Source organism: Centrocercus urophasianus, unplaced genomic scaffold (assembly GCF_019232065.1).
Source record: "Centrocercus urophasianus isolate 14NV4802_14NV808 unplaced genomic scaffold, USGS_Curo_1.0 seq_38, whole genome shotgun sequence".
NCBI classification, from domain to species: Eukaryota; Metazoa; Chordata; class Aves; order Galliformes; family Phasianidae; genus Centrocercus; species Centrocercus urophasianus.
This window is the reverse complement of record NW_024884955.1, coordinates 5,668,465-5,686,404: the sequence shown is the minus strand read 5'-3', so window position 1 is coordinate 5,686,404 and position 17,940 is coordinate 5,668,465. Positions and strand designations below refer to the sequence as shown.

The window sequence follows — 17,940 nt, the reverse complement described above, 5'->3', positions numbered from 1 at the left end:
TCTTCCTGTCCATAATTTTCTGGGCACATAACTGGCAAAATTTTGTTTCCTATTGCATATTCTTAAAAGTGCTTTTGAGCTCTTTTGTGTGGTTTATGTGAAATAACATTTTATCCTTGAAGATCTTTATTTTAAACATTGAAGTGCTGATCTCTGTATTTCCTGGCTGTTCATAGTGACTTCTTTCCAGTAAAATTGTTAAAACCATGAGAAGACATATAAGAGAGGTGATGTGATGCAATCATCAGTTAATAGACTTAAAGGAAGAAAATTGCTTAAAGAGGGAAAAATAACTTAGTTTTGCCTTAATATTTTTGCTCTGGGTGATCACATTAAGATTTAATTGCTCTAACTAATAATGAATTAAATGGGTAAGTAGCTTATGGCCTGTAGGTTTGTGTGACCATGTCTTCTTGCCACTGTGTCATGCGAATAAAGCAGTGATGAACGGAGGCCTCCGGATGAATTCTTTCCTAGCAAAAGGCAGGAGAAGACTGAGTAAAGTTCTTCAGAAAAACTGTTTTCAGTACTTTGAAGGTAAGGTCCAAAATAACTTCATGCTGACACTAGTGTTAGTGCTTGGCTGAGTTGCTCAAGGCTGGGATTTGCTTTGTAGGAGGAAGTGCTGAGCCTCTGAGCCAACTGCAGCTTAAAGCTAATTGCAGGGCAGAATGAGATTGTATAGGGCAGTTAATGCGGGCTATTGCTGCTTTTGGAAACCTGGTGTTTTGTAATTATCTGGAACTTCTTCAGTGCTTTCTTTGATGCTCAAAGTTGTCATTTGCTATGAAGTTTATTTAAAGTAGCGTCAAGAAATGTAACTGTAGAGTTACCAAACAGTTGTCTGTATTTCTTGTCGGGTTACAGTCTTAGGAGAACTGTAAGCAAGGCTGTATGCTGTAGAACAAAGTGGTTATGAAGCAGTGGCAGTCCAAAGCCAGCCCCAGTACTTTCTGCTTCTTGTGCCTGCCCAGCTCCTCTCTGGCAGTGTGAGATGCTGCCGTGTCCTTGGCTTTGTGCAGCACTGCCCAGCAATAACTAAAACATCAGTGTGTTATCACCTGCAGGTGATAAATCCAAAACATAGCTCTGTAGCATTAGCTGTAAAGAAAATTAACTCAATTCGGGCCAAAAGCCGTACAGCTGGTCAGTTTGCTGCAGGGCTTAAGTGACTGCTTGCAGCTGTCTGGGCACACTGACTGCTTTTTCCCAGGGAAAACTATCTTCCAGAGTTGCTGCTGGAAAGTGGTGTTTATACTTTCTAGATATCTCTGGGTTAGAAACTGGAAATAATGCTATTTTAAATTAAGAAATAAGAAAATGCTGTGTCCGTTCTGTTGATGCACATCTGTAGATGATATTGTGATTCACTTTGTAACTGTCTTCCACTCGGAGGAAGGATGTCTGTGAAGTGATAGTACTGGTTTATTTTGAGAGCTGCATTTCCACACATCTCCATATAGGAGATGGTTCGCAGTGCATGGAAGTGGAAGAATTAAAAGGGAAAATTTTTGTAATTTCTGTAAGATGTGAGAGTTCTGACTGTTAGGACTTGATCGACGCCTTTTCGTCATATTTGTAATAACAGCCTACAGAAAACTGGGGAAGTTGAGATGAACTCAGTGATTTGGAGGAGCCTTCCTGCAAAGGAAAGACACTGCTTGTTCTGGCAGCCTGGTTTCCTGCGTGCAGTTGGTGACCTCCTGCTCTGGATCCTTCAGCTCTTCAGTACAGCAGCTCTGGCCCTGTCCGTTGGTGGGCGTCAGCCATGAGTTTAATTTTGATCTTGGAAGCAGAACTTCCTTTAAACCACGCTGAAAAGTCTATGATGCAACAAAACGGCATACGCTTACGGTAGACCAGCTGCTGTGGAGACAGATTAGGGGCTAAATTTTATTACTCATCCTTGCTAAGTTAAATAAAAATGTGCTGTGGTCATATGCTTAGAGATTTTGTTTCTCCGTAAAGTGAAGTCAACAAACAATAACTTAAAAATCTTGATGTAGAGAGTAGGCTTACTCAGAATGGCTTTGCCAATCATGAAATGGTTAAAAGATCAAAAACCCGTAAAGAAATGTTACTTTGCACAGGTGTAACCAGCCCGCAATAGCACTTAGTACTCTAAGACTGAAAAGGACTGGGTTGGGTGCCGGACCCCGTGAGCGAACAGCAGGGTGTCTTGCTGTGTGAGTAGCCGGGTGCCTGCTTACTTTCCATCCAGAAGCTGTAGTTTTGCTCTGGTTGTGCACTATCACTGACAAATTGTCCTGAAACCTCATCATGGAAGTGTTAAGAAGAGATTTAGTTTTGAGTCAATGCAGTATTATGTTGGTGCTGTATTATTACAAAAATCTTATTTGAAAGAGTTTAAAAAGCCGATGTGAGTTACTAAAAGCCACGATCCGTAAAATGCAGGAGTTAATGTCCAGTTAATAACAGTAACTCCAGCATAGCATAATGGTCTGGTTTTTTTTTCAATTTTTGATAGTCAGAAAGGTGCCATTTCATCACCTCTTCCTCAGCCTTGCTGGGAGCAGTTTGGTACTCTCTACTGCGGGTTACTGGGCTTGCCAAGCTGAATATATGTTGTTGTCCAGCTGTGGTATTTAGGACCCAGCTGCTGTAAGAGTTGCTTTTTCTGAGATTGCAGAAAGGAACCAGTTTTAGTTTAGTGGTTTGCATATATGAATGGTTGTTTCTCCCTGAAATGGATTGTCCCATGTCAAGAAAGCAGCTGAAATAAAAATAGATTTGTTTTCACAAATGGTTTTAATTATCTTGTGCAGCTCTCTGCAGTGGCTTTCTTTTTTCTGCCAGGGTTTTTGGACTCGAGCAAAAGTTTGACTCAAGTCAAACATGTACATGTTCATACACACTTGTCTGTTGTTTTTCCTTTCCACTTTGTATTAGCAGTTAGTTTCAAGCTGACATCCTTTCAGTTAGGAAGGAAATTGATTGGCGAGCAATGAGAGTTTGCAGCAAAGGCTGTTCTGTGCCATGTGTCATTGCCTGCCAGCTGTAGTCAGGTCCAAGAACGGCTGGTGGTTGGAACTGCCAAGGTATGAACGTGGAAGCACCTATCGTGTGCACTGCTTTATTCTCTTTCTGTTTTGTATGTTCCAGTTCTCTTACTTGGTGTCAAATACTACGTGTACCATGGAAAAGTCATGAAAACTTTCTACTGAGATGTAGGTTATGCAAATAGGACTTTGGTGCACGGAAATGCTGATGAACGAATTCTTTGTAATTTTGATGCAAGTCTTTGTTTTGGGAAGTCTGAAGGCAGCTGAGTTTGGATTGCAAGCAGTTCTGTCATTGGAGGCACTTTTCTCTGCAGGTTGAAGCTGATGGACCAGTTTCTCTAATCTGCAGGGTTTGCATAAGAGCACCAGTTATCCCTGGTATAAAAGCTATGCCAAGAAGGTGTCACTGGGTGTCTGCCCACAGTGCTTCCTGATTGCTTTCATCTTTCCTTGGGCTACCTCTTTGTTTTGATAGCCAAGTTAAATACTTCCAACTTAAAAGCTTTGGATTCAGAGGAGTTTTCCATGTTCAGTTCCCTTTATGAAAGGAAACTGTTGGAAGTTTCCAAATAATTTATCAGAGTGGTATCTCTGATAAAGCAGGTTTTATTTCCAGTTGCAATGGGGAGCCTCCTGCAAGCAGGAGCACACACAGAAAACAGCATTTCCTCTTTTATGCCCCATTACTCGACGCTCATCTCTTCCTCCCCTGCTTCCTCATTGGCGGAATACTTCAGGTTCACAATCTAATACAGGTCTATAAATATCTGAGGTGTGGGGGCCATAGTGGTGAGGCCAGTCTCTTTTCAGTGGTACATGGAGACAGGACAAAGGGAAATGGGCAGAAACTGCAGCACAGGAAGTTCCACACCAGTGTGCGCAAGAACTTCTTTAGGTGCGGTGACGGAGCACTGGAACAGGCTGCCCAGGGGGGTCATGGAGTCTCCTTCTCTGGAGATGTTCAAGACCTGCCTGGATGCCGACCTGTGCGACCTGCTGTAGGGAACCTGCTTTGGCAGGGGGTTGGACTCGATGAGCTCTGGAGGTCCCTTCCAACCCCTACAATTCCGTGATTCTGTGACCTTCCCGAAGCTCAGCTAAACATCAACTGTTGCTAGCTAAGCACATATCACTAATTAGTTAACTTCTGACATTGCCCACTCAACACTTGGTCACTTTCTGGACATCTGCTTGTCCTTGCATAGAGATAAGCTTGGAGGGAGGATAGAGGGGAGTATCCTGATGCCTGCCTGTTGCATCCCAACCTACCCACAGAGCAAGGCAACCCAGCCTTGCATGGAGGCCCTGCCTGCTTTGATCTTTAAGTCTGTTTTACTTTGCTGAGGCTCTCTTATGCAAACAGAAAAGCCCCACAATATGCTTTCTAGTCCATAATACTATGCCTGTACTATGTGGAACATTTAAAAACTACTGCAGTTTTGCAAGCAAACATTAATCACATAATTCAGCAGCTGTATTTCTAAAGTATGTTACTAACATAGATGGTATTTCTACTTTTTCACATCAGCTATTTCTAAGGACAGGTTGCAAAATACAAATACACTGTGCTCTATTTCTTCAGATCAATCCCTCCTTTTCAATATCTAATGCAGAAACAACATTCCATTCCCACAGAACTAAGGTAGGTATTTGGAAAAATGAGATCAGCCTTGTATGAATGGTTGCCTCAGTGTTTTTAGGAAAGCTGTTTAAGGCTGTTGGTAGTTCCTTGGTCTTTGGTACTGTAATGTGTAATCTGTTCATGATACAGCACAGCCATCTTTGGATCATATTCTAGGATATCAATATGGGTATCTGATTATCGTTCCCTGCTGTGTGTAGGGTTGTGGGAAATGACTGTAACGAGGCCCAGTGTGAGACCTTACAGATGGGTGGGTGCTGTAGGCTTTGAAAGTCTGCAGGTAGTTCTCCTCGTAGTGCTTGCTTTCTCACAGGCTCAGTTACTCAGTACTGACCAGCACTGGGGCGTTGTTCTGTGCGTCAGGTGGCTGCACAGCATCTCCTGTGTGCAGCATGAGGTGGACCTACCTGCTTCTGTCAACTGCTTATCGTGCCCTGGAGTCCCTTTGGTGACAAACTACTTTATAGATGGATCCTTTACATGTCTGGGGAGTCAGCGGTTGTTTTAAGCTGGCTCTTTTCTTCAGAATCTGACTTAAGCCTCCATACTGAAGCGAGGGTTAATGCTGGTCGTTTGTTTTCTCCTTGTATGAAATATCCATCTCCTTATAGCTACAGTGTGTTTTCCTGTTAACCCAATAGAAAAAAAGAAAGGCGGATGTGATGTGCTGTAACCCTGTTGCCATCTCCTCTATTTAAAGCACAGGCTCTTATGCTGACACATAGCCATGCTGCAGTCTTACCAAGACACCAAGGCATTCTGTTTCATTGCTACAAAAAGTGTCCTTTGTCAGTGAAAGCCTTTCTGCTGACCTTTGTTCTGCTGGGTGTTTTCCTAATCTATACGTGTATATTGCATTACTTCTTTGTTCATACCAATTGTAAGATCTCTGTTAGGATTTTCTACAAGGCAAGTTTATTGGTAGGAAAACACTGGAGAGAAAGATTCAGAAGGGCAGTTACCTGGAACGGGTTTAGGAAATTTCACCAAATACAACTGGACTCCTTGATTTAAAGGGGAAGTAACTTTTGACTGTACTGTTGTGCTTTGGAACAAAGCAGAAATGGTTGTATGTAAGCAGATGTAACAAGTGCTTCTGGTTTGCATTATGTAAATGAATTAGGTTGGAAAAATATGGATTACTTGCATACGTGATTAACACAGCATAATGAATAGCTTCTACTTCACTATCAAGGATTTCTCGTTAACCAGTGCATAGCAGGGAAAGGGAAGAAGTTGGGCAGCTCTTCCGTGTTTCATGGTTTATATATCTTTACCACTGCTTCCAAGGTTGTGTCACTTAAGTTGTTTCCCAAGCTAACTGCAATGTGTTTCCCTCAGAAATAGATTTTTGCTGGCATGTTGCCTTTGAGTGTGCATGTCACTCATCCTTGCTAGAAAAACTGTCTGTGTGTAAGCTTTGTGAACAGCTGAACCAAGTTAAACACAGCAAAGCAGAGTGGTGCCTGTAGTGCTGGTTGACACAGTAGTGCTGGCTGTAATCAGATGAGAACCATCACTGGTATCAGCAGAACAACGCAGGAACTCAGTGCTTATTCCTCAGGTCCCTGGCAGCCTCAGAGAGAGCTCCTGGAAATCTGCCTTGTAGTGTCATTGCTTGTGCCAGCTGTTCTCTCTGCAAGTGAGTCAGTGGGGTGGTGAGTCTCTGTGCAGCAATAGTGTTCTCACCTCAGTGTAACGTTCAGCAGTTCTGCTTCGGGGTACAAATTCAAACTCTTGAAAAACCTTTAAGTTTGCTTAATTTATAGTTGTTGAATTGGGTGTGAATGTGTTCTGTAGCTGCTGATAGTACACTGTGAAAGTATCTGGTTTAAATATTATTTCATCATGAGTTTTGTGATGTTCTTTTGTAATGAGAGGAGCAGGCTTGCTCTCAGTATCTGCAACAGATTTCTATTATTTCTCATGTTTTCATGCCTGCTGTTGGTTTAGCATCTGTATTTTAAATTCTAACAGGAGCATTGTGGCAGAACAGTTGTGATTTTACTGCATTTTCAGTGAACCGGTGTAGTACTGCTGACATGCCGTAATCGTATGGCAGAACGTTTGGAATGGAATGGACCGTAAGGCCCATCCAGCTCCAAAACCTTCCATGGGCTGTCTGCCTCCCTCCCAGTCAGGCTGCCAAGGGCCCCTTTCAGCCTGGCCTTTGGCACTTCCAGGGATGGAGCAATCTGCTTTGTGACCTGTTGTACCTCACCAGGTTCTCACAGGCCCGCTTCTCAAGCCTGTCCAGGTCCCTTTGGATTGCATCCCTTCCTTTTATTGTGTCAATTGCACCACTTAGTTTGATGTCATCAGCAAACTTGCTGAGGGAGCACTTGGTCCCCCTGTCTAGGTCATTGATAAAGATGTTGGGACTTCTGGTCCCATGTCAGAGCCCTGGGGAGCACCTCTCATGGCAGGCCTCCAGCTGGACGTAGAACTGCTGACCACAACTCAGCAGTCTAAGAGTTCAGAGTCTCAGGGAAATAAGCTGTTCAACCAGTCCTTATCACCTGTCCTTTTTTTACAGTGAGATCCCAGGTTTCTGTTTCCTGGCGGTGTTCAAGAGGTGTTTGATGAGGAGCTACAAGATATGGTTTAGTGCTTGTGATAGCAGTGGTAATAAGAGGATGGTTGGACAAGATGATCTTGCAGGTTGTTTCCAACCTTGTGATTCTATGATTCTATCTCTCAGAGGGAAATAGAAGCAACTGTTCTACCACCAACTTCAAGATGTCTCATAATTTAATGACAGTAATGAGGTCCCCCAGAGCCTTCTCTTCAACAAGAGGACCTTTTTATTAGCAGAGATGCTCCTGTCCTTTTTTGTAGCTTGGTTGCCATCCACTGGGCTATCTCCAGTGTGTCCAGGTCTCTGTGGTACTGGGAAACTCAAACCTCAATATTGGCTTCACCAGGGCTGAGCAGAAGGGAATGGGATGATGACCTGCAGCTGCTGGGAACACCTCTCGTAAGGCAGTTTGGGGAGAGGTGATTGTCAGTGAGATCTGAGGCAGAAGAGTTGTGGAGTGCCTCAGCATCCTTTCCCTTCCAGGACATTCCGTCCCCATACTGTCCCAGCTGAGACCAGGCTACCTGCTTGTTATTTTTCATGTATTTTGCCAAGTTTGGTTCCATTTTTGCCTTGGCTTTCCTGTGTATCTAGGCAGCATCCCTCTGCTCTGCCCAGCACGCCTCCCTGCTTCCTCTGCCTGCACATTTCCTTCTTACCCCTCACTTTGAGCAGTGTGTCCCTGCTCAGCCTGCTGGTTTCCTGCCTCCTCTGCCTGATTCCTTACCCTGGGGGATGGAGAGCTGTTGTGTTCTCAGGCTGGCGTCCTTAAGAGGTGCCGGCTCTGCTCTGTTCCTTTTTCCCTAAGGGACAGCTTCCCTAGGGATCTCGTTTGGTATTGCCTTAAAGAGCCCAAACCAGCTCTTCTGAAGCTCGGGGCCCTGAAGTTCCTTTTTGCTAGGCCATATTTCTCGAGAGCCCAGACCGACTCTAATCTGAACCTCTTTGCTGAGCTCATCCGAACTGGTGAGCACCGGGTCTGTCACACTTCATCAGTTTGTCTGATGGCTAAGGGAGCCAAGCTGTGTGCTGCTGTTAAAACCCTCTTTGTTTCCATTCCTTACGTAAACATCCCATGATGCAAACCTCGAAATTGCTTCCTTTTCCAACCTGCACTCAGCACTGTTATAATCTGTCCATTTTTTCCTCCTAGCTGATTACTCAGCATTTTCTTTCTGCATGTCGTCTTGCTTAGACATAACTTACCATGTCCTCCGAACTTATTTTAAGGAAAAACCAAGAAAAATGTGAAACAAAAACAGCTTTGTGAAACCACTTTTTGAAACTTGAAATTTTCAATTACCTACCAAGTTACAAAGCAAGAAGTTGCCAAACTTGCTGGTTTTGCTTAGCCTTACTGGGTAGTTACCAGTAACATTTGAGAGAAAAGAACCTTTCTGCCGTATGACAGCCTACAGTTAAATACAGGTTTCGGTGTTTTAGGGGGGAAGAGAAGAAGTGTGTATCAATTCCTTACAGAGAAAACATGTCCAATGTTGACACAAACTCAACACTGGGAATTGTCTCTGAAATTCACGTACCGGTACATGAATCATGTGTCAATTGTTTAAAAAAAAATACAGAAAAAAAAGAAACAGCTGTCATAAAAGCAGCATACTTTATATACAGCCTTTCTAAATGAAATGTCTCATAACTGAGACTTTTTCCAGAATCTCGTATTCTTCTGTACACCGGCTGTTTTCCTTACACTGTTTTCCTCTGTTTTCAACACCCATTGTTAACATCAGTATCTTAAAGAAATGTTTTCCTTATTGCAGATTTTTTGACTGGCTCGTGGAAATAGCAAATTCCCTTTAACTCAGTTCACCTCTGAAATGTAGAGCAGGCTGTGTTCTTACAGTTAACAAACATGAGTTTTCCAGCAGCAGACTGTGCAGTTATTTCAGCTTTTTTAATTATAATGAGTGTGTGCCAACATATTTTCAAAGCTATGCGTGTATGATAGTCACAGGATTTTGTTCTCACCCGGTTGTCTTCTGTACTTTCAAATGAACGTGAAATAAAATTGCCTTTTAAAGCAAGCCTATCCTTTAATGATTCCCATCCATGAATGAAGGTCCCACAGTAACCCTCTGAAGGGCTTTCTAGTCTTTGCTACCTTTTCTTCTGCTATTTATACCCACTGGATTTGCAGGGTAAGAAACTCGTTCGTTCCTTGCTTTGCTCCAACCATGAACTCAATGCTGCTTTTCTTTCTACTCTTTCTCATGATTTGTTGAAAGAAAAATAAGGCTCTGCTCACCTCCCATCTGTTTTCTGAACGTGTTGGTAGTGTCTGGGCTGTGTCCCTCTAGGATTTCTTCCTTCTGCACCATTCACGCACAAGCAAGCAAGTTTTGTGATGAACTTTGCTGTCATGGATTAAAATACCTTTGAGGATGATGCATTTTGCCCTAAGAGCACACCATGCCATAGGGAGGCTTTGGAGAAAGCACTGTGGCTAGGGTGGAAATTCAAAGAACAGAGTCCCAGAAGCAGTGAGGTCCAAAGGTGTGACTGCAGAGTAAGTTTGTTCTAAGCCGTGCTGGTGCCAGCCTGTCTGAGCACACAGTGAGAGATGGCCTTCTGCAGCTGAGCGTGACCACAGTTTGTCTTGCTGCGAAATGTACAAAAAGTGTTCTTGCTGTTTGTACGTGGCAGCAGCTGCCCGTGTCATTTCTTTTTACCATGAACTAAACCAATTGTGTGGGGTTTTTTTGTGGTTTTTTTTTTCTTCCTGCTCTCTTCAAAATAGAGACGACGCACTTTTACATTGAGCACTGGAAGCATCAAGTAGTTATTAACCTGATAAAAACCTAATGAAATCTGGCTGGAATCACGGTAACATTAGATTTTATTTTGTTATGAAGTGTGTCAGTGGAGTGCATTAGGAGCAGGTCGCTGTGCAGAGCATGAAATGGCTGCAGGAAGGGACGGGGCAGATCAGCTCCTGGCTGGAGGGGTTCCGGGTCAGGGCTGGGAGGAAGCCGTAGCTCCGTGTTCTCTGGGTACAGGCTCTGCTTGTCAGATCCTGGTTGTGTTCTTTTGTCAGATCCTGGTTGTGTTCTTTTGTCAGATCCTGGTTGTGTTCTTTTCTTCATGTCGCCATCTGTATCCCAGTCAGCTCGTCCTTCTGAAGGGGAAAGAAACGTAAACTTCTGAAGTAGTGCTGGCCGATGCATCTAATGCTGCGCTCACTGCAAGCCTTCTTCAAACAATGACAATTCCCAATTCATTGTGCATGCACAAAAGAAACAGGATGAAAGCTGTCTTTCATCTCTTTGGGTACAACAGAAATTTCTGGGCTGCTTAAAATTGAAGTTTGTCAGATGGTTTAAAATCAACAAGTGCATACATAGTTCAGTGCAGCATAAGCTGTCCCATGATTACGCCTTCCTGTGGCCTGTGGCAAAAATAAATCTATCTGGGAGGATACGTGTAGCCATCAGTGACTGGGACAAGCATTTGAGTGATTATTTATACTGACAGGACATACTCATCCCTGTTATGTGATACTTAATCTTTTCATACACTAATTGATTTGTGTAGGTGTGTTCATCCCTTACGGAAGTGAAGCTTATGTGATTGTGCTCTTCCTGCTGCCTGCCTTCTCTGTGTTGCAGCTTTTGAGCCTGTCAGCAGATGTTCCCAAATTTCATGTTCTGGTAGGCTCCTTGGAAATGGGCAGCTGCATCTAGGTGAAAAATGGCAACGTGATCTTAATGTAATTAAAGAAAGGTAAAAACAAAGCTAGTTATTAATGAAGACACAATTTCCTACTGCGTAGAAAAGACTTGAGTAGGCATTCTCAGATCAGCTGGAATATTTTCAACTTGTGGAAATACTTGAGTTATAATGCCTTGAATTATATTTTGTTCATTAACTGATGATTTATAACATCATTTGGAAGCAGTCATTATATTCCCTTTTACTGGCACAGGGTTCAAAGTGCAGGGCAGTCACAGTGCTTGGTGGCAGTCATTACTTTGTGCCTGCCTGCCCACTCACATCCAGGTACTTTAACAGCCACATTCCCTTCTTTCAGAACCCTCAGTACTGTTCCCTACTGCAATAAAACAAAATGGAAATATTTTTATAATTGTTCAATATTGCAGTTTTCATTTTTATGTCTCCCTAGGCTGGTTTTTCCTGCTAGAAGTTTGTGCAGTTATCATGAAAAAATTGCTGCTCATACAGTAGTTTGGATTCTAATGGATTCTAGATTGTGTGCCTCATTGGTACATAAGCAATAAGATAAGATTCTTCAGCTTGATTGTTGTTGAACAGTAATTAGGAGCTTAATGGCAGTTGAGAGAACTAAGCTCTGTATAACATGGTTTCTTATCCTTAGAAATACTGGCAGGCTCTTGAAATGTGACTTGTGCTGACCAGTGAGACCTGCAGGCTGGGCTGTGTAAGTGCCAGTATGTGCATGTGGCAACTCAGATGGATTCAGGTGTGTGCAGGATGGTCATTTCTGATGGGATTAAGCTGATAGATTTTCTTTTTCCCTATGTTCTCAGTGAAAATGGTTGAATATTAATACATTAATTTTACTGAGCATATTTTGTAGGCTTAGAAAAAATAAGCTTTAACGTGTGCTTCTGCTGTATGTGCTTACTGTGTGGTTCCAAATGTAAATTAATCCTCACCTTCAGTAGTTGTGTTTGTTATGTGCAGTGCTCTTTCTCCAGGAAAACTTCAGTTCTGCAAATTCAGCCTCCTTCGGGCTGCCAAGAACAGCAGTGCTGGTCTGGATGCTTCATTTATCTGCTTTCTTAAAGCACAAAGCTTATGTAGCTTGGCAGAGCTCATCACAGGAACAGGCTTCAGAATTGTCCTTGAAAGTCTTGTAAATTGAGAAGATTTCTAAAATACTTCTCTTAAAAACATTTTCACCCTTGCGAGATGTAGATTTGTTCACAGCTGGAATTTAGTGTAAAAGTCCTGAAGTCCACTGATAATGCAGTGTATTTGAGCAAGTTGGTAGTACTCTTTTTGGTGGTGTGGCTGACACCTCTATGTGCATCTGCAGCAAGGGAGAACTTTCCATACAGTCACTCTTGAAATACCTCTGTGGAAGTACAGTTTCACAGTAATCGCAGTACGCAGGCTTTGGCTTTGCACCGCAGCTTCAGAAACTTGTGTTACTCAAATGTGGCCTCCTTTCTCAAGCTGTGTTTTGCACAGAATGTAGAGGAGGTTTAGGCTGCTTGTGGTGATGCAGTTGGGAACACCTCGCGTGGAGTGTTGTGTCCTTCCGACGGAGCCGCTCAGCTAACCTGGCTTTCCTTGTTGGCAATAGCACTGCATGCTGCAGATGCCCGGGTCGGTGCTGCTCACAGGTCCAGAGGCTGAGCAGAAAGTGGGCAGCAGATGGAGCTCAGATGGACACATTGGGTGCTTGAATGGTTTTGACCACAGCAGGCAGTGAGGAGTTGGCACAGGGAGGGAATGTGGCACAGAGGGGCTGCATCAGTGAGTCTGAGCAAGGATGTCGGGATACTGCGGAGTAATCTGTATCTGAATTACTTCGGAGTAATCTTAATCTGAATTAAATAGCAGCATGCTATTTAATTTGTCTGTAGACGTCAAAGCTACGTGATGTGTATTGGCCCCATCTGCTTTTCCCCATCCTTGAAAACCAAATAGAGAATTGAGTGCATGAGTTCAAAGAATAGCAGGAATACCAGCCTGCTTTAGTGCCATGTGCAGAGGGTGCTGGGAGGGTCAGGAGAGCAGACTGCCCTGCGAGGGAAGGCTGGGCAAGGGTGTCTCATCCTCTGCCAGAGGCAATGTTTCCTCTTCAGTGTTCTGGAATTACAGCCCCAGGCCGTATCCTCAGTCTGACCAAATGGAGACAAAAGACTAGAGAAACAGGTTTCTCTAAGCTTACTTTTTAATTTCATAATTTCTTTCTTCTGTGCTTGTGGATTTGTTTGATAGCTTTTTGAGTTCTTCAAACTGCAATAATTTCTTACCCCAGGACTCAGGATATCAATAAAAGCAGTATTTCAGACAGAAGAGTAAACACTGGTAACATAAGAATGTTGTTCTCACAGTTGATGGGCAAGTGAGGAGACAAGATCAGAAGATCTTGTTGGTCAGGACATGAGTGCTTACAGATCACGTTGGGTAAAGGCTAAGCCCTTAATGAACCACGTTTGGTACTTTAGAAAGGGAAGGAAACTAGAAAGAGAACGACTGTGGCAGTGTTGTTTGCAGTGTAATGCGTCTGCACATCAAAAAAAGAAAAAGAAATCATTTCTGAGTGTTGGAGGGTTGATGTGTTGACATTCTCTTTATCCAGGTTCAGGATCCAGCCCATATTATGGCTGGCACTGGATCCAAGTCAGGATTACCTGGTGGGCTGTATATGAAATCACAGCTTCAGATCACTGGTAAGTTGTTATTATGTATCTTTTCCAATCAAAAACGTACAAGGAAAAATTTTCATTTGTTTGTTTGTCTCCCAGTAATTAAAGAGTAATTATAGTAGCATGTTGTGTTTTGGCAAGCTTTTAATAATGCAAAGTCCACGAGAAGTAGCAAAATAAAACTGACGGTGTAACAAAGTTGTGACTTGGCAGAAATACGTAGGATTTTATCACAATCTGTTTTGAAATTATACTTTTTTATGTAAGGAATGAAGAAATTAATAATTACTTTTGAGTAGCATTAAGTCAGTTGTACAGAACAGTAGGAGAGAACTGGGTAACTTCTGTTTGAAATGTAACAACATAATAAAAGTTCTTTCTGTTGCTAACAGCTGGCACAGCACTGAATCTTAACAATTTCACAATTGTTTTTACATCTTAAACTAAGTGAATTTGCACTGCTGTTTACTGCATTTGACTCTGTTAAATGTTTTCATTCGTGATGAGGGTGTTAGTGTAATTGAGGACTTGTAGATTGCATAGGACTGGATTTACATGGCCGTGCTTTGCTTTTTGTAGTGCCACACAACAGAACAACTGCTGAAACCTAGCAGGTTTCTCTGCTCTCTGACTGACAAATTTTACTCAAGTGTGAAAGCTAAAGCCTGAGAATGGAAGGTCTGTGGGTGTATGCATGTGTGTATTTAGAAGCATTAGGGCTAAACTTTGCACCCTCAAGGTGGGGATATGTGAAGAAGTTGTGCAAATGAAAGGAATTGTCATAAACAGATGGGAAAACTTCAGGCAAAACAGAAGAAGAGAAGTGAATAAATTGTGCTGCCCTCACTGTCACTTTGAGGACACAAACATGATTTTTCTCACTGAAGTTTGAGACCTGAAGAAAAATCTCTTCTCTGCAGATTGATATTGGAGATGAGAATTGAAGATGTTTCAAGGGCGGTGTGTCTTCCCATAGCCAAGGGAAACCTAGCTGAGGATTACAGGAGTGATGCCTGTGTGAGGTTTGCTGCGTTAAAGGCACATAAAAGGAAAGAATTGTCTCATCTTTAGGATGAAGACAATTATGATGTTCATTTCTTAATTTCTTTCTTGTTCAGCCACAGTCTGCAAAACTTTCCTTTGGTGCAGGCAGACTTTGCTTTCTCCTAGTTCAGTAAACAGCAGCCCCCATCTGTCTCCCCCTTCTCTCTCCATTCTGCTGTTCTCAGTTGGCTTCAAATGAACTTTCAGGTTGTCTGGTAAGTAAGAACCTCAAAAGTAGGCACAGGACTGCTGATTTGTGCTGAGTCAAATCAGATCTTGATGTCTTTGAGGCAGCTAGTGATGTTGAGGCATGAATTGCTGCAGTATCCAGGTACTGGAGGCATCAGGGGAAGGTAATTCTTGAAGATCAGTGCCAGCTAACAGAACTAATTTCAATGAGAGCTCATAAAGAGAGAGAGCTTCCCTTGGGAGCAGTTCAGATCAGTTTGTACTAAGCTACTTCTCTAAGTCTCTAAAGGAACATAGACTATAAAAGGAATATAGGTAGATTAGGCATATGGGCTTGAATTGATCATCTTTTTTAAATCATGTAGTGCAGCTTAAGTCGTGATGAAAATACAAGAGACCAGACTGACACTTGTAGCAACAGAGCAGGGTTCATTGGCCACTGGTTGTGAGTACTGATTTGTAAGCTGAGTGCTGTCAAAGAATCCAAGAACTCTCCTTATCTAAGAGCCAAATAAACATTGGGGTAGGCACATGCAGAGCAAATCAAGACAATGCACTCGGTGTTTGGCAAGACAGGACTATTGTAGTTGATGCTGAATGTTTAAAAAAATGAAAATTTCAAGTTTATGTTGCTGTCCAGGTATTAATATAAAGAATATATTTACTAGCATGAGAAAAGCTCTAGAGCTGCAAGTCCCGTCCAAGTTTTGCTGTAGAACAGTAGGTAGTTATTAGAGCTCCAAACTGCCCTCCTGTTAGATTTTGTGTCAGTTGGCTTTGATACAGAAAACTCAACAAAACTTTCCTTTTCTTAAACATCTTCTCATCACCAGCAGTGGCACTTGTCCAGGGTTCATTAGTGAGGAAGATGGATCGTGTTTCCAGCTTTATCAGAAGCAAGTGTAAAAAACTGTGGGAACGATCCTGGCTGGGGACAGGGAGCAGGTTAGGTAGGCTGTAGGTGATATTTTCTGCTTTCAGCACTGAAATGCTTTTGGGTATCTAAAACTGATAATTATCAGCCATGGTGTCTGATGCAGTGGAAGAAGTACTGCTATGTTTTTAGACTTTTGTGTGAGATGTAACGCTGGACAAAATAACCTGAAATGCAAACACATTTGTTTTCCATGTGTGCTTTCTCTCCTGAGCATTACTGTCAGCCATCAGCGATCTCATACTTGAATACTGAAGTAGCCAGCTGAGAAATATTATTTGATGTTGAAATATTCAGTCATCGATTATAACTTTTCTCTTTCTTAACAGTTATTTCAGCAAAACTAAAAGAAAAAAATAAGTGGTTTGGACCAAGCCCTTACGTGGAAGTCTCAGTAGATGGACAGTCAAAGAAGACAGAAAAATGCAACAACACAAATAGTCCAAAGTGGAAACAGCATCTTACAGTGTATGTCTGATGGTTTTGTTTTCTAGTTTGAGTTAAATTAGTGCTGTGCAACTGACTGTGGATTTAAGGGTGGGTTGTGTTATTATTTTAGACGAGGCATTTTGCATTGCACAGGATAGAGAGAATTTTTGAGGGCTAATATACTCCATTCCAACCTATGTACTTATAAAACCATTGCATTGTGTCCCACAGAAAAGATATAGTGCTTACAAGGAATTGTAGCAATGTCTGTAGTGTAAGAACTCAGCTCTAATCGTGTAAATAGTAGGAAAGTGAAGGTAATCTGGTGAAGCTGACAGTTCCATTCATGTTTTGATTGTCACAATTAAGGTTAGTTTTTTGTGGCTGAAAAGTGTAGTTTTGTGTGGCAGTGTCCTGCAGCGTGCTGTAGCACTGCTAGGTGGCTGAGTATAATCACTTCCCACTTCAAGCACAAGCACAAAATTGCTGTTGCATTTATAGTACAAAGTACAAAGCTAGCATTAGTTTCAAGAAGGAATAGAGTTGGTGTTTGTGTTGTGAGATGACAGGAGGTATGAAGCAGTGATATTAAAAAAGAGATCTGCAGCTTCCATTTATTTTAACTGTAATGTCATCAGGTGTTTGGTGGTGCTCTTCTTTCTGCTGTTGTCAGAATACTTCTGTGAAGGAAAAAGAAAAGTCTAGGCTTTCAGGCTTTTCTTTTCACTGTGAGAGCTCCTATATTCTCCAGGGCTTTCCTGCTCACGTACGCCATACCACCAAAATGCCTTCCTGCAAAATTCCAAGCCACATTTAGAAATACAGCAGTTAGCATGGTTTGATTAAGCCTGTTTTGGAGATAGAGGGGAGACAGTAACTAACTGCTCTCTAAAAAGGATAATTGCATTGGCATATGTTTCTTCTTCAGTAAGGGGCTCTCTCAGTATGTAAGTGCTGACAGTTTGGGAGTGGAGGGCCTCACAGCACAAGGTAGAGTGCTGTCAGCTTCAGAATGTGGCCCTGCTGGTGGCTTCTCTAGGAGCAGACACTCACGGTCTCTGCCACCAGCAGACAAATGGAGCTGCCTGCGTGCTGGGCACAGATTCCAGCATTGTGGTTCTATAGCCTTATCAGCCAGAGGAGGCTTTTCACAGTGCCACAGTTTGTACTCTGCTTTTTAAAATAATTTTTAAGTGACAGTTGATGTACATTGCTCAGTTCACCCAAAACCTTTACACTAGTGCTTAACTTCTTCTTTTCAGAATTGTCACTCCTCTAAGTAAATTAACCTTTCGAGTCTGGAGCCATCAAACGTTGAAGTCTGATGTCCTCCTGGGAAGTGCTGCCCTGGATATTCATGAGACTTTGAAATCAAACAGTATGAAACGTAAGTACAAGTTTGAGTGCAGTGTGTAACGCTCTGGTGGGCATTAAGTGTTCCTTTTCTTGCTACAGATTGCATTTCTGAGCATCCTCGCAATCGTTTGTTATCATCTTTATTTCCTTATACACAACCTGTCGTGGTGTCAATGGAAGCCTGATGTTTTTCACTTTGCTTTTATGTGCAGGAGTGAAAGTGTAATGAAAGAGTGGTTCCTTTTACATAGCCTAAAAACAGATACATATCTGGTGCTAGAGGAGAAAGTGAGTGAATGTTGTTGAAGTTTGAAGTAGTGTATGTTGTACCATTTAATGTGTCTTAGAACCAGTTAGCTTTGAGGCAG

At 42.4% G+C, this 17,940-nt stretch overlaps 1 protein-coding gene across 2 annotated transcripts in view; it reads left to right on the top strand.

Moving 5' to 3' along the window:
* Positions 1-17,940, top strand: part of ITCH (itchy E3 ubiquitin protein ligase) — a 58,268-nt gene that overhangs the window by 13,997 nt on the left and 26,331 nt on the right. Inside the window, exons 1-4 of one of the 2 annotated variants that reach the window (XM_042832319.1) lie at positions 9,985-10,084; positions 13,554-13,644; positions 16,117-16,255; positions 17,479-17,603. In XM_042832319.1, coding sequence (XP_042688253.1) covers positions 13,575-13,644; positions 16,117-16,255; positions 17,479-17,603 — 334 coding nt within the window. In that variant the 5' untranslated portion in view covers positions 9,985-10,084; positions 13,554-13,574. Of the gene's footprint in view, positions 1-9,984; positions 10,085-13,553; positions 13,645-16,116; positions 16,256-17,478; positions 17,604-17,940 lie in introns of those variants that run through there. The other variant, XM_042832318.1, reaches the window with a different exon arrangement.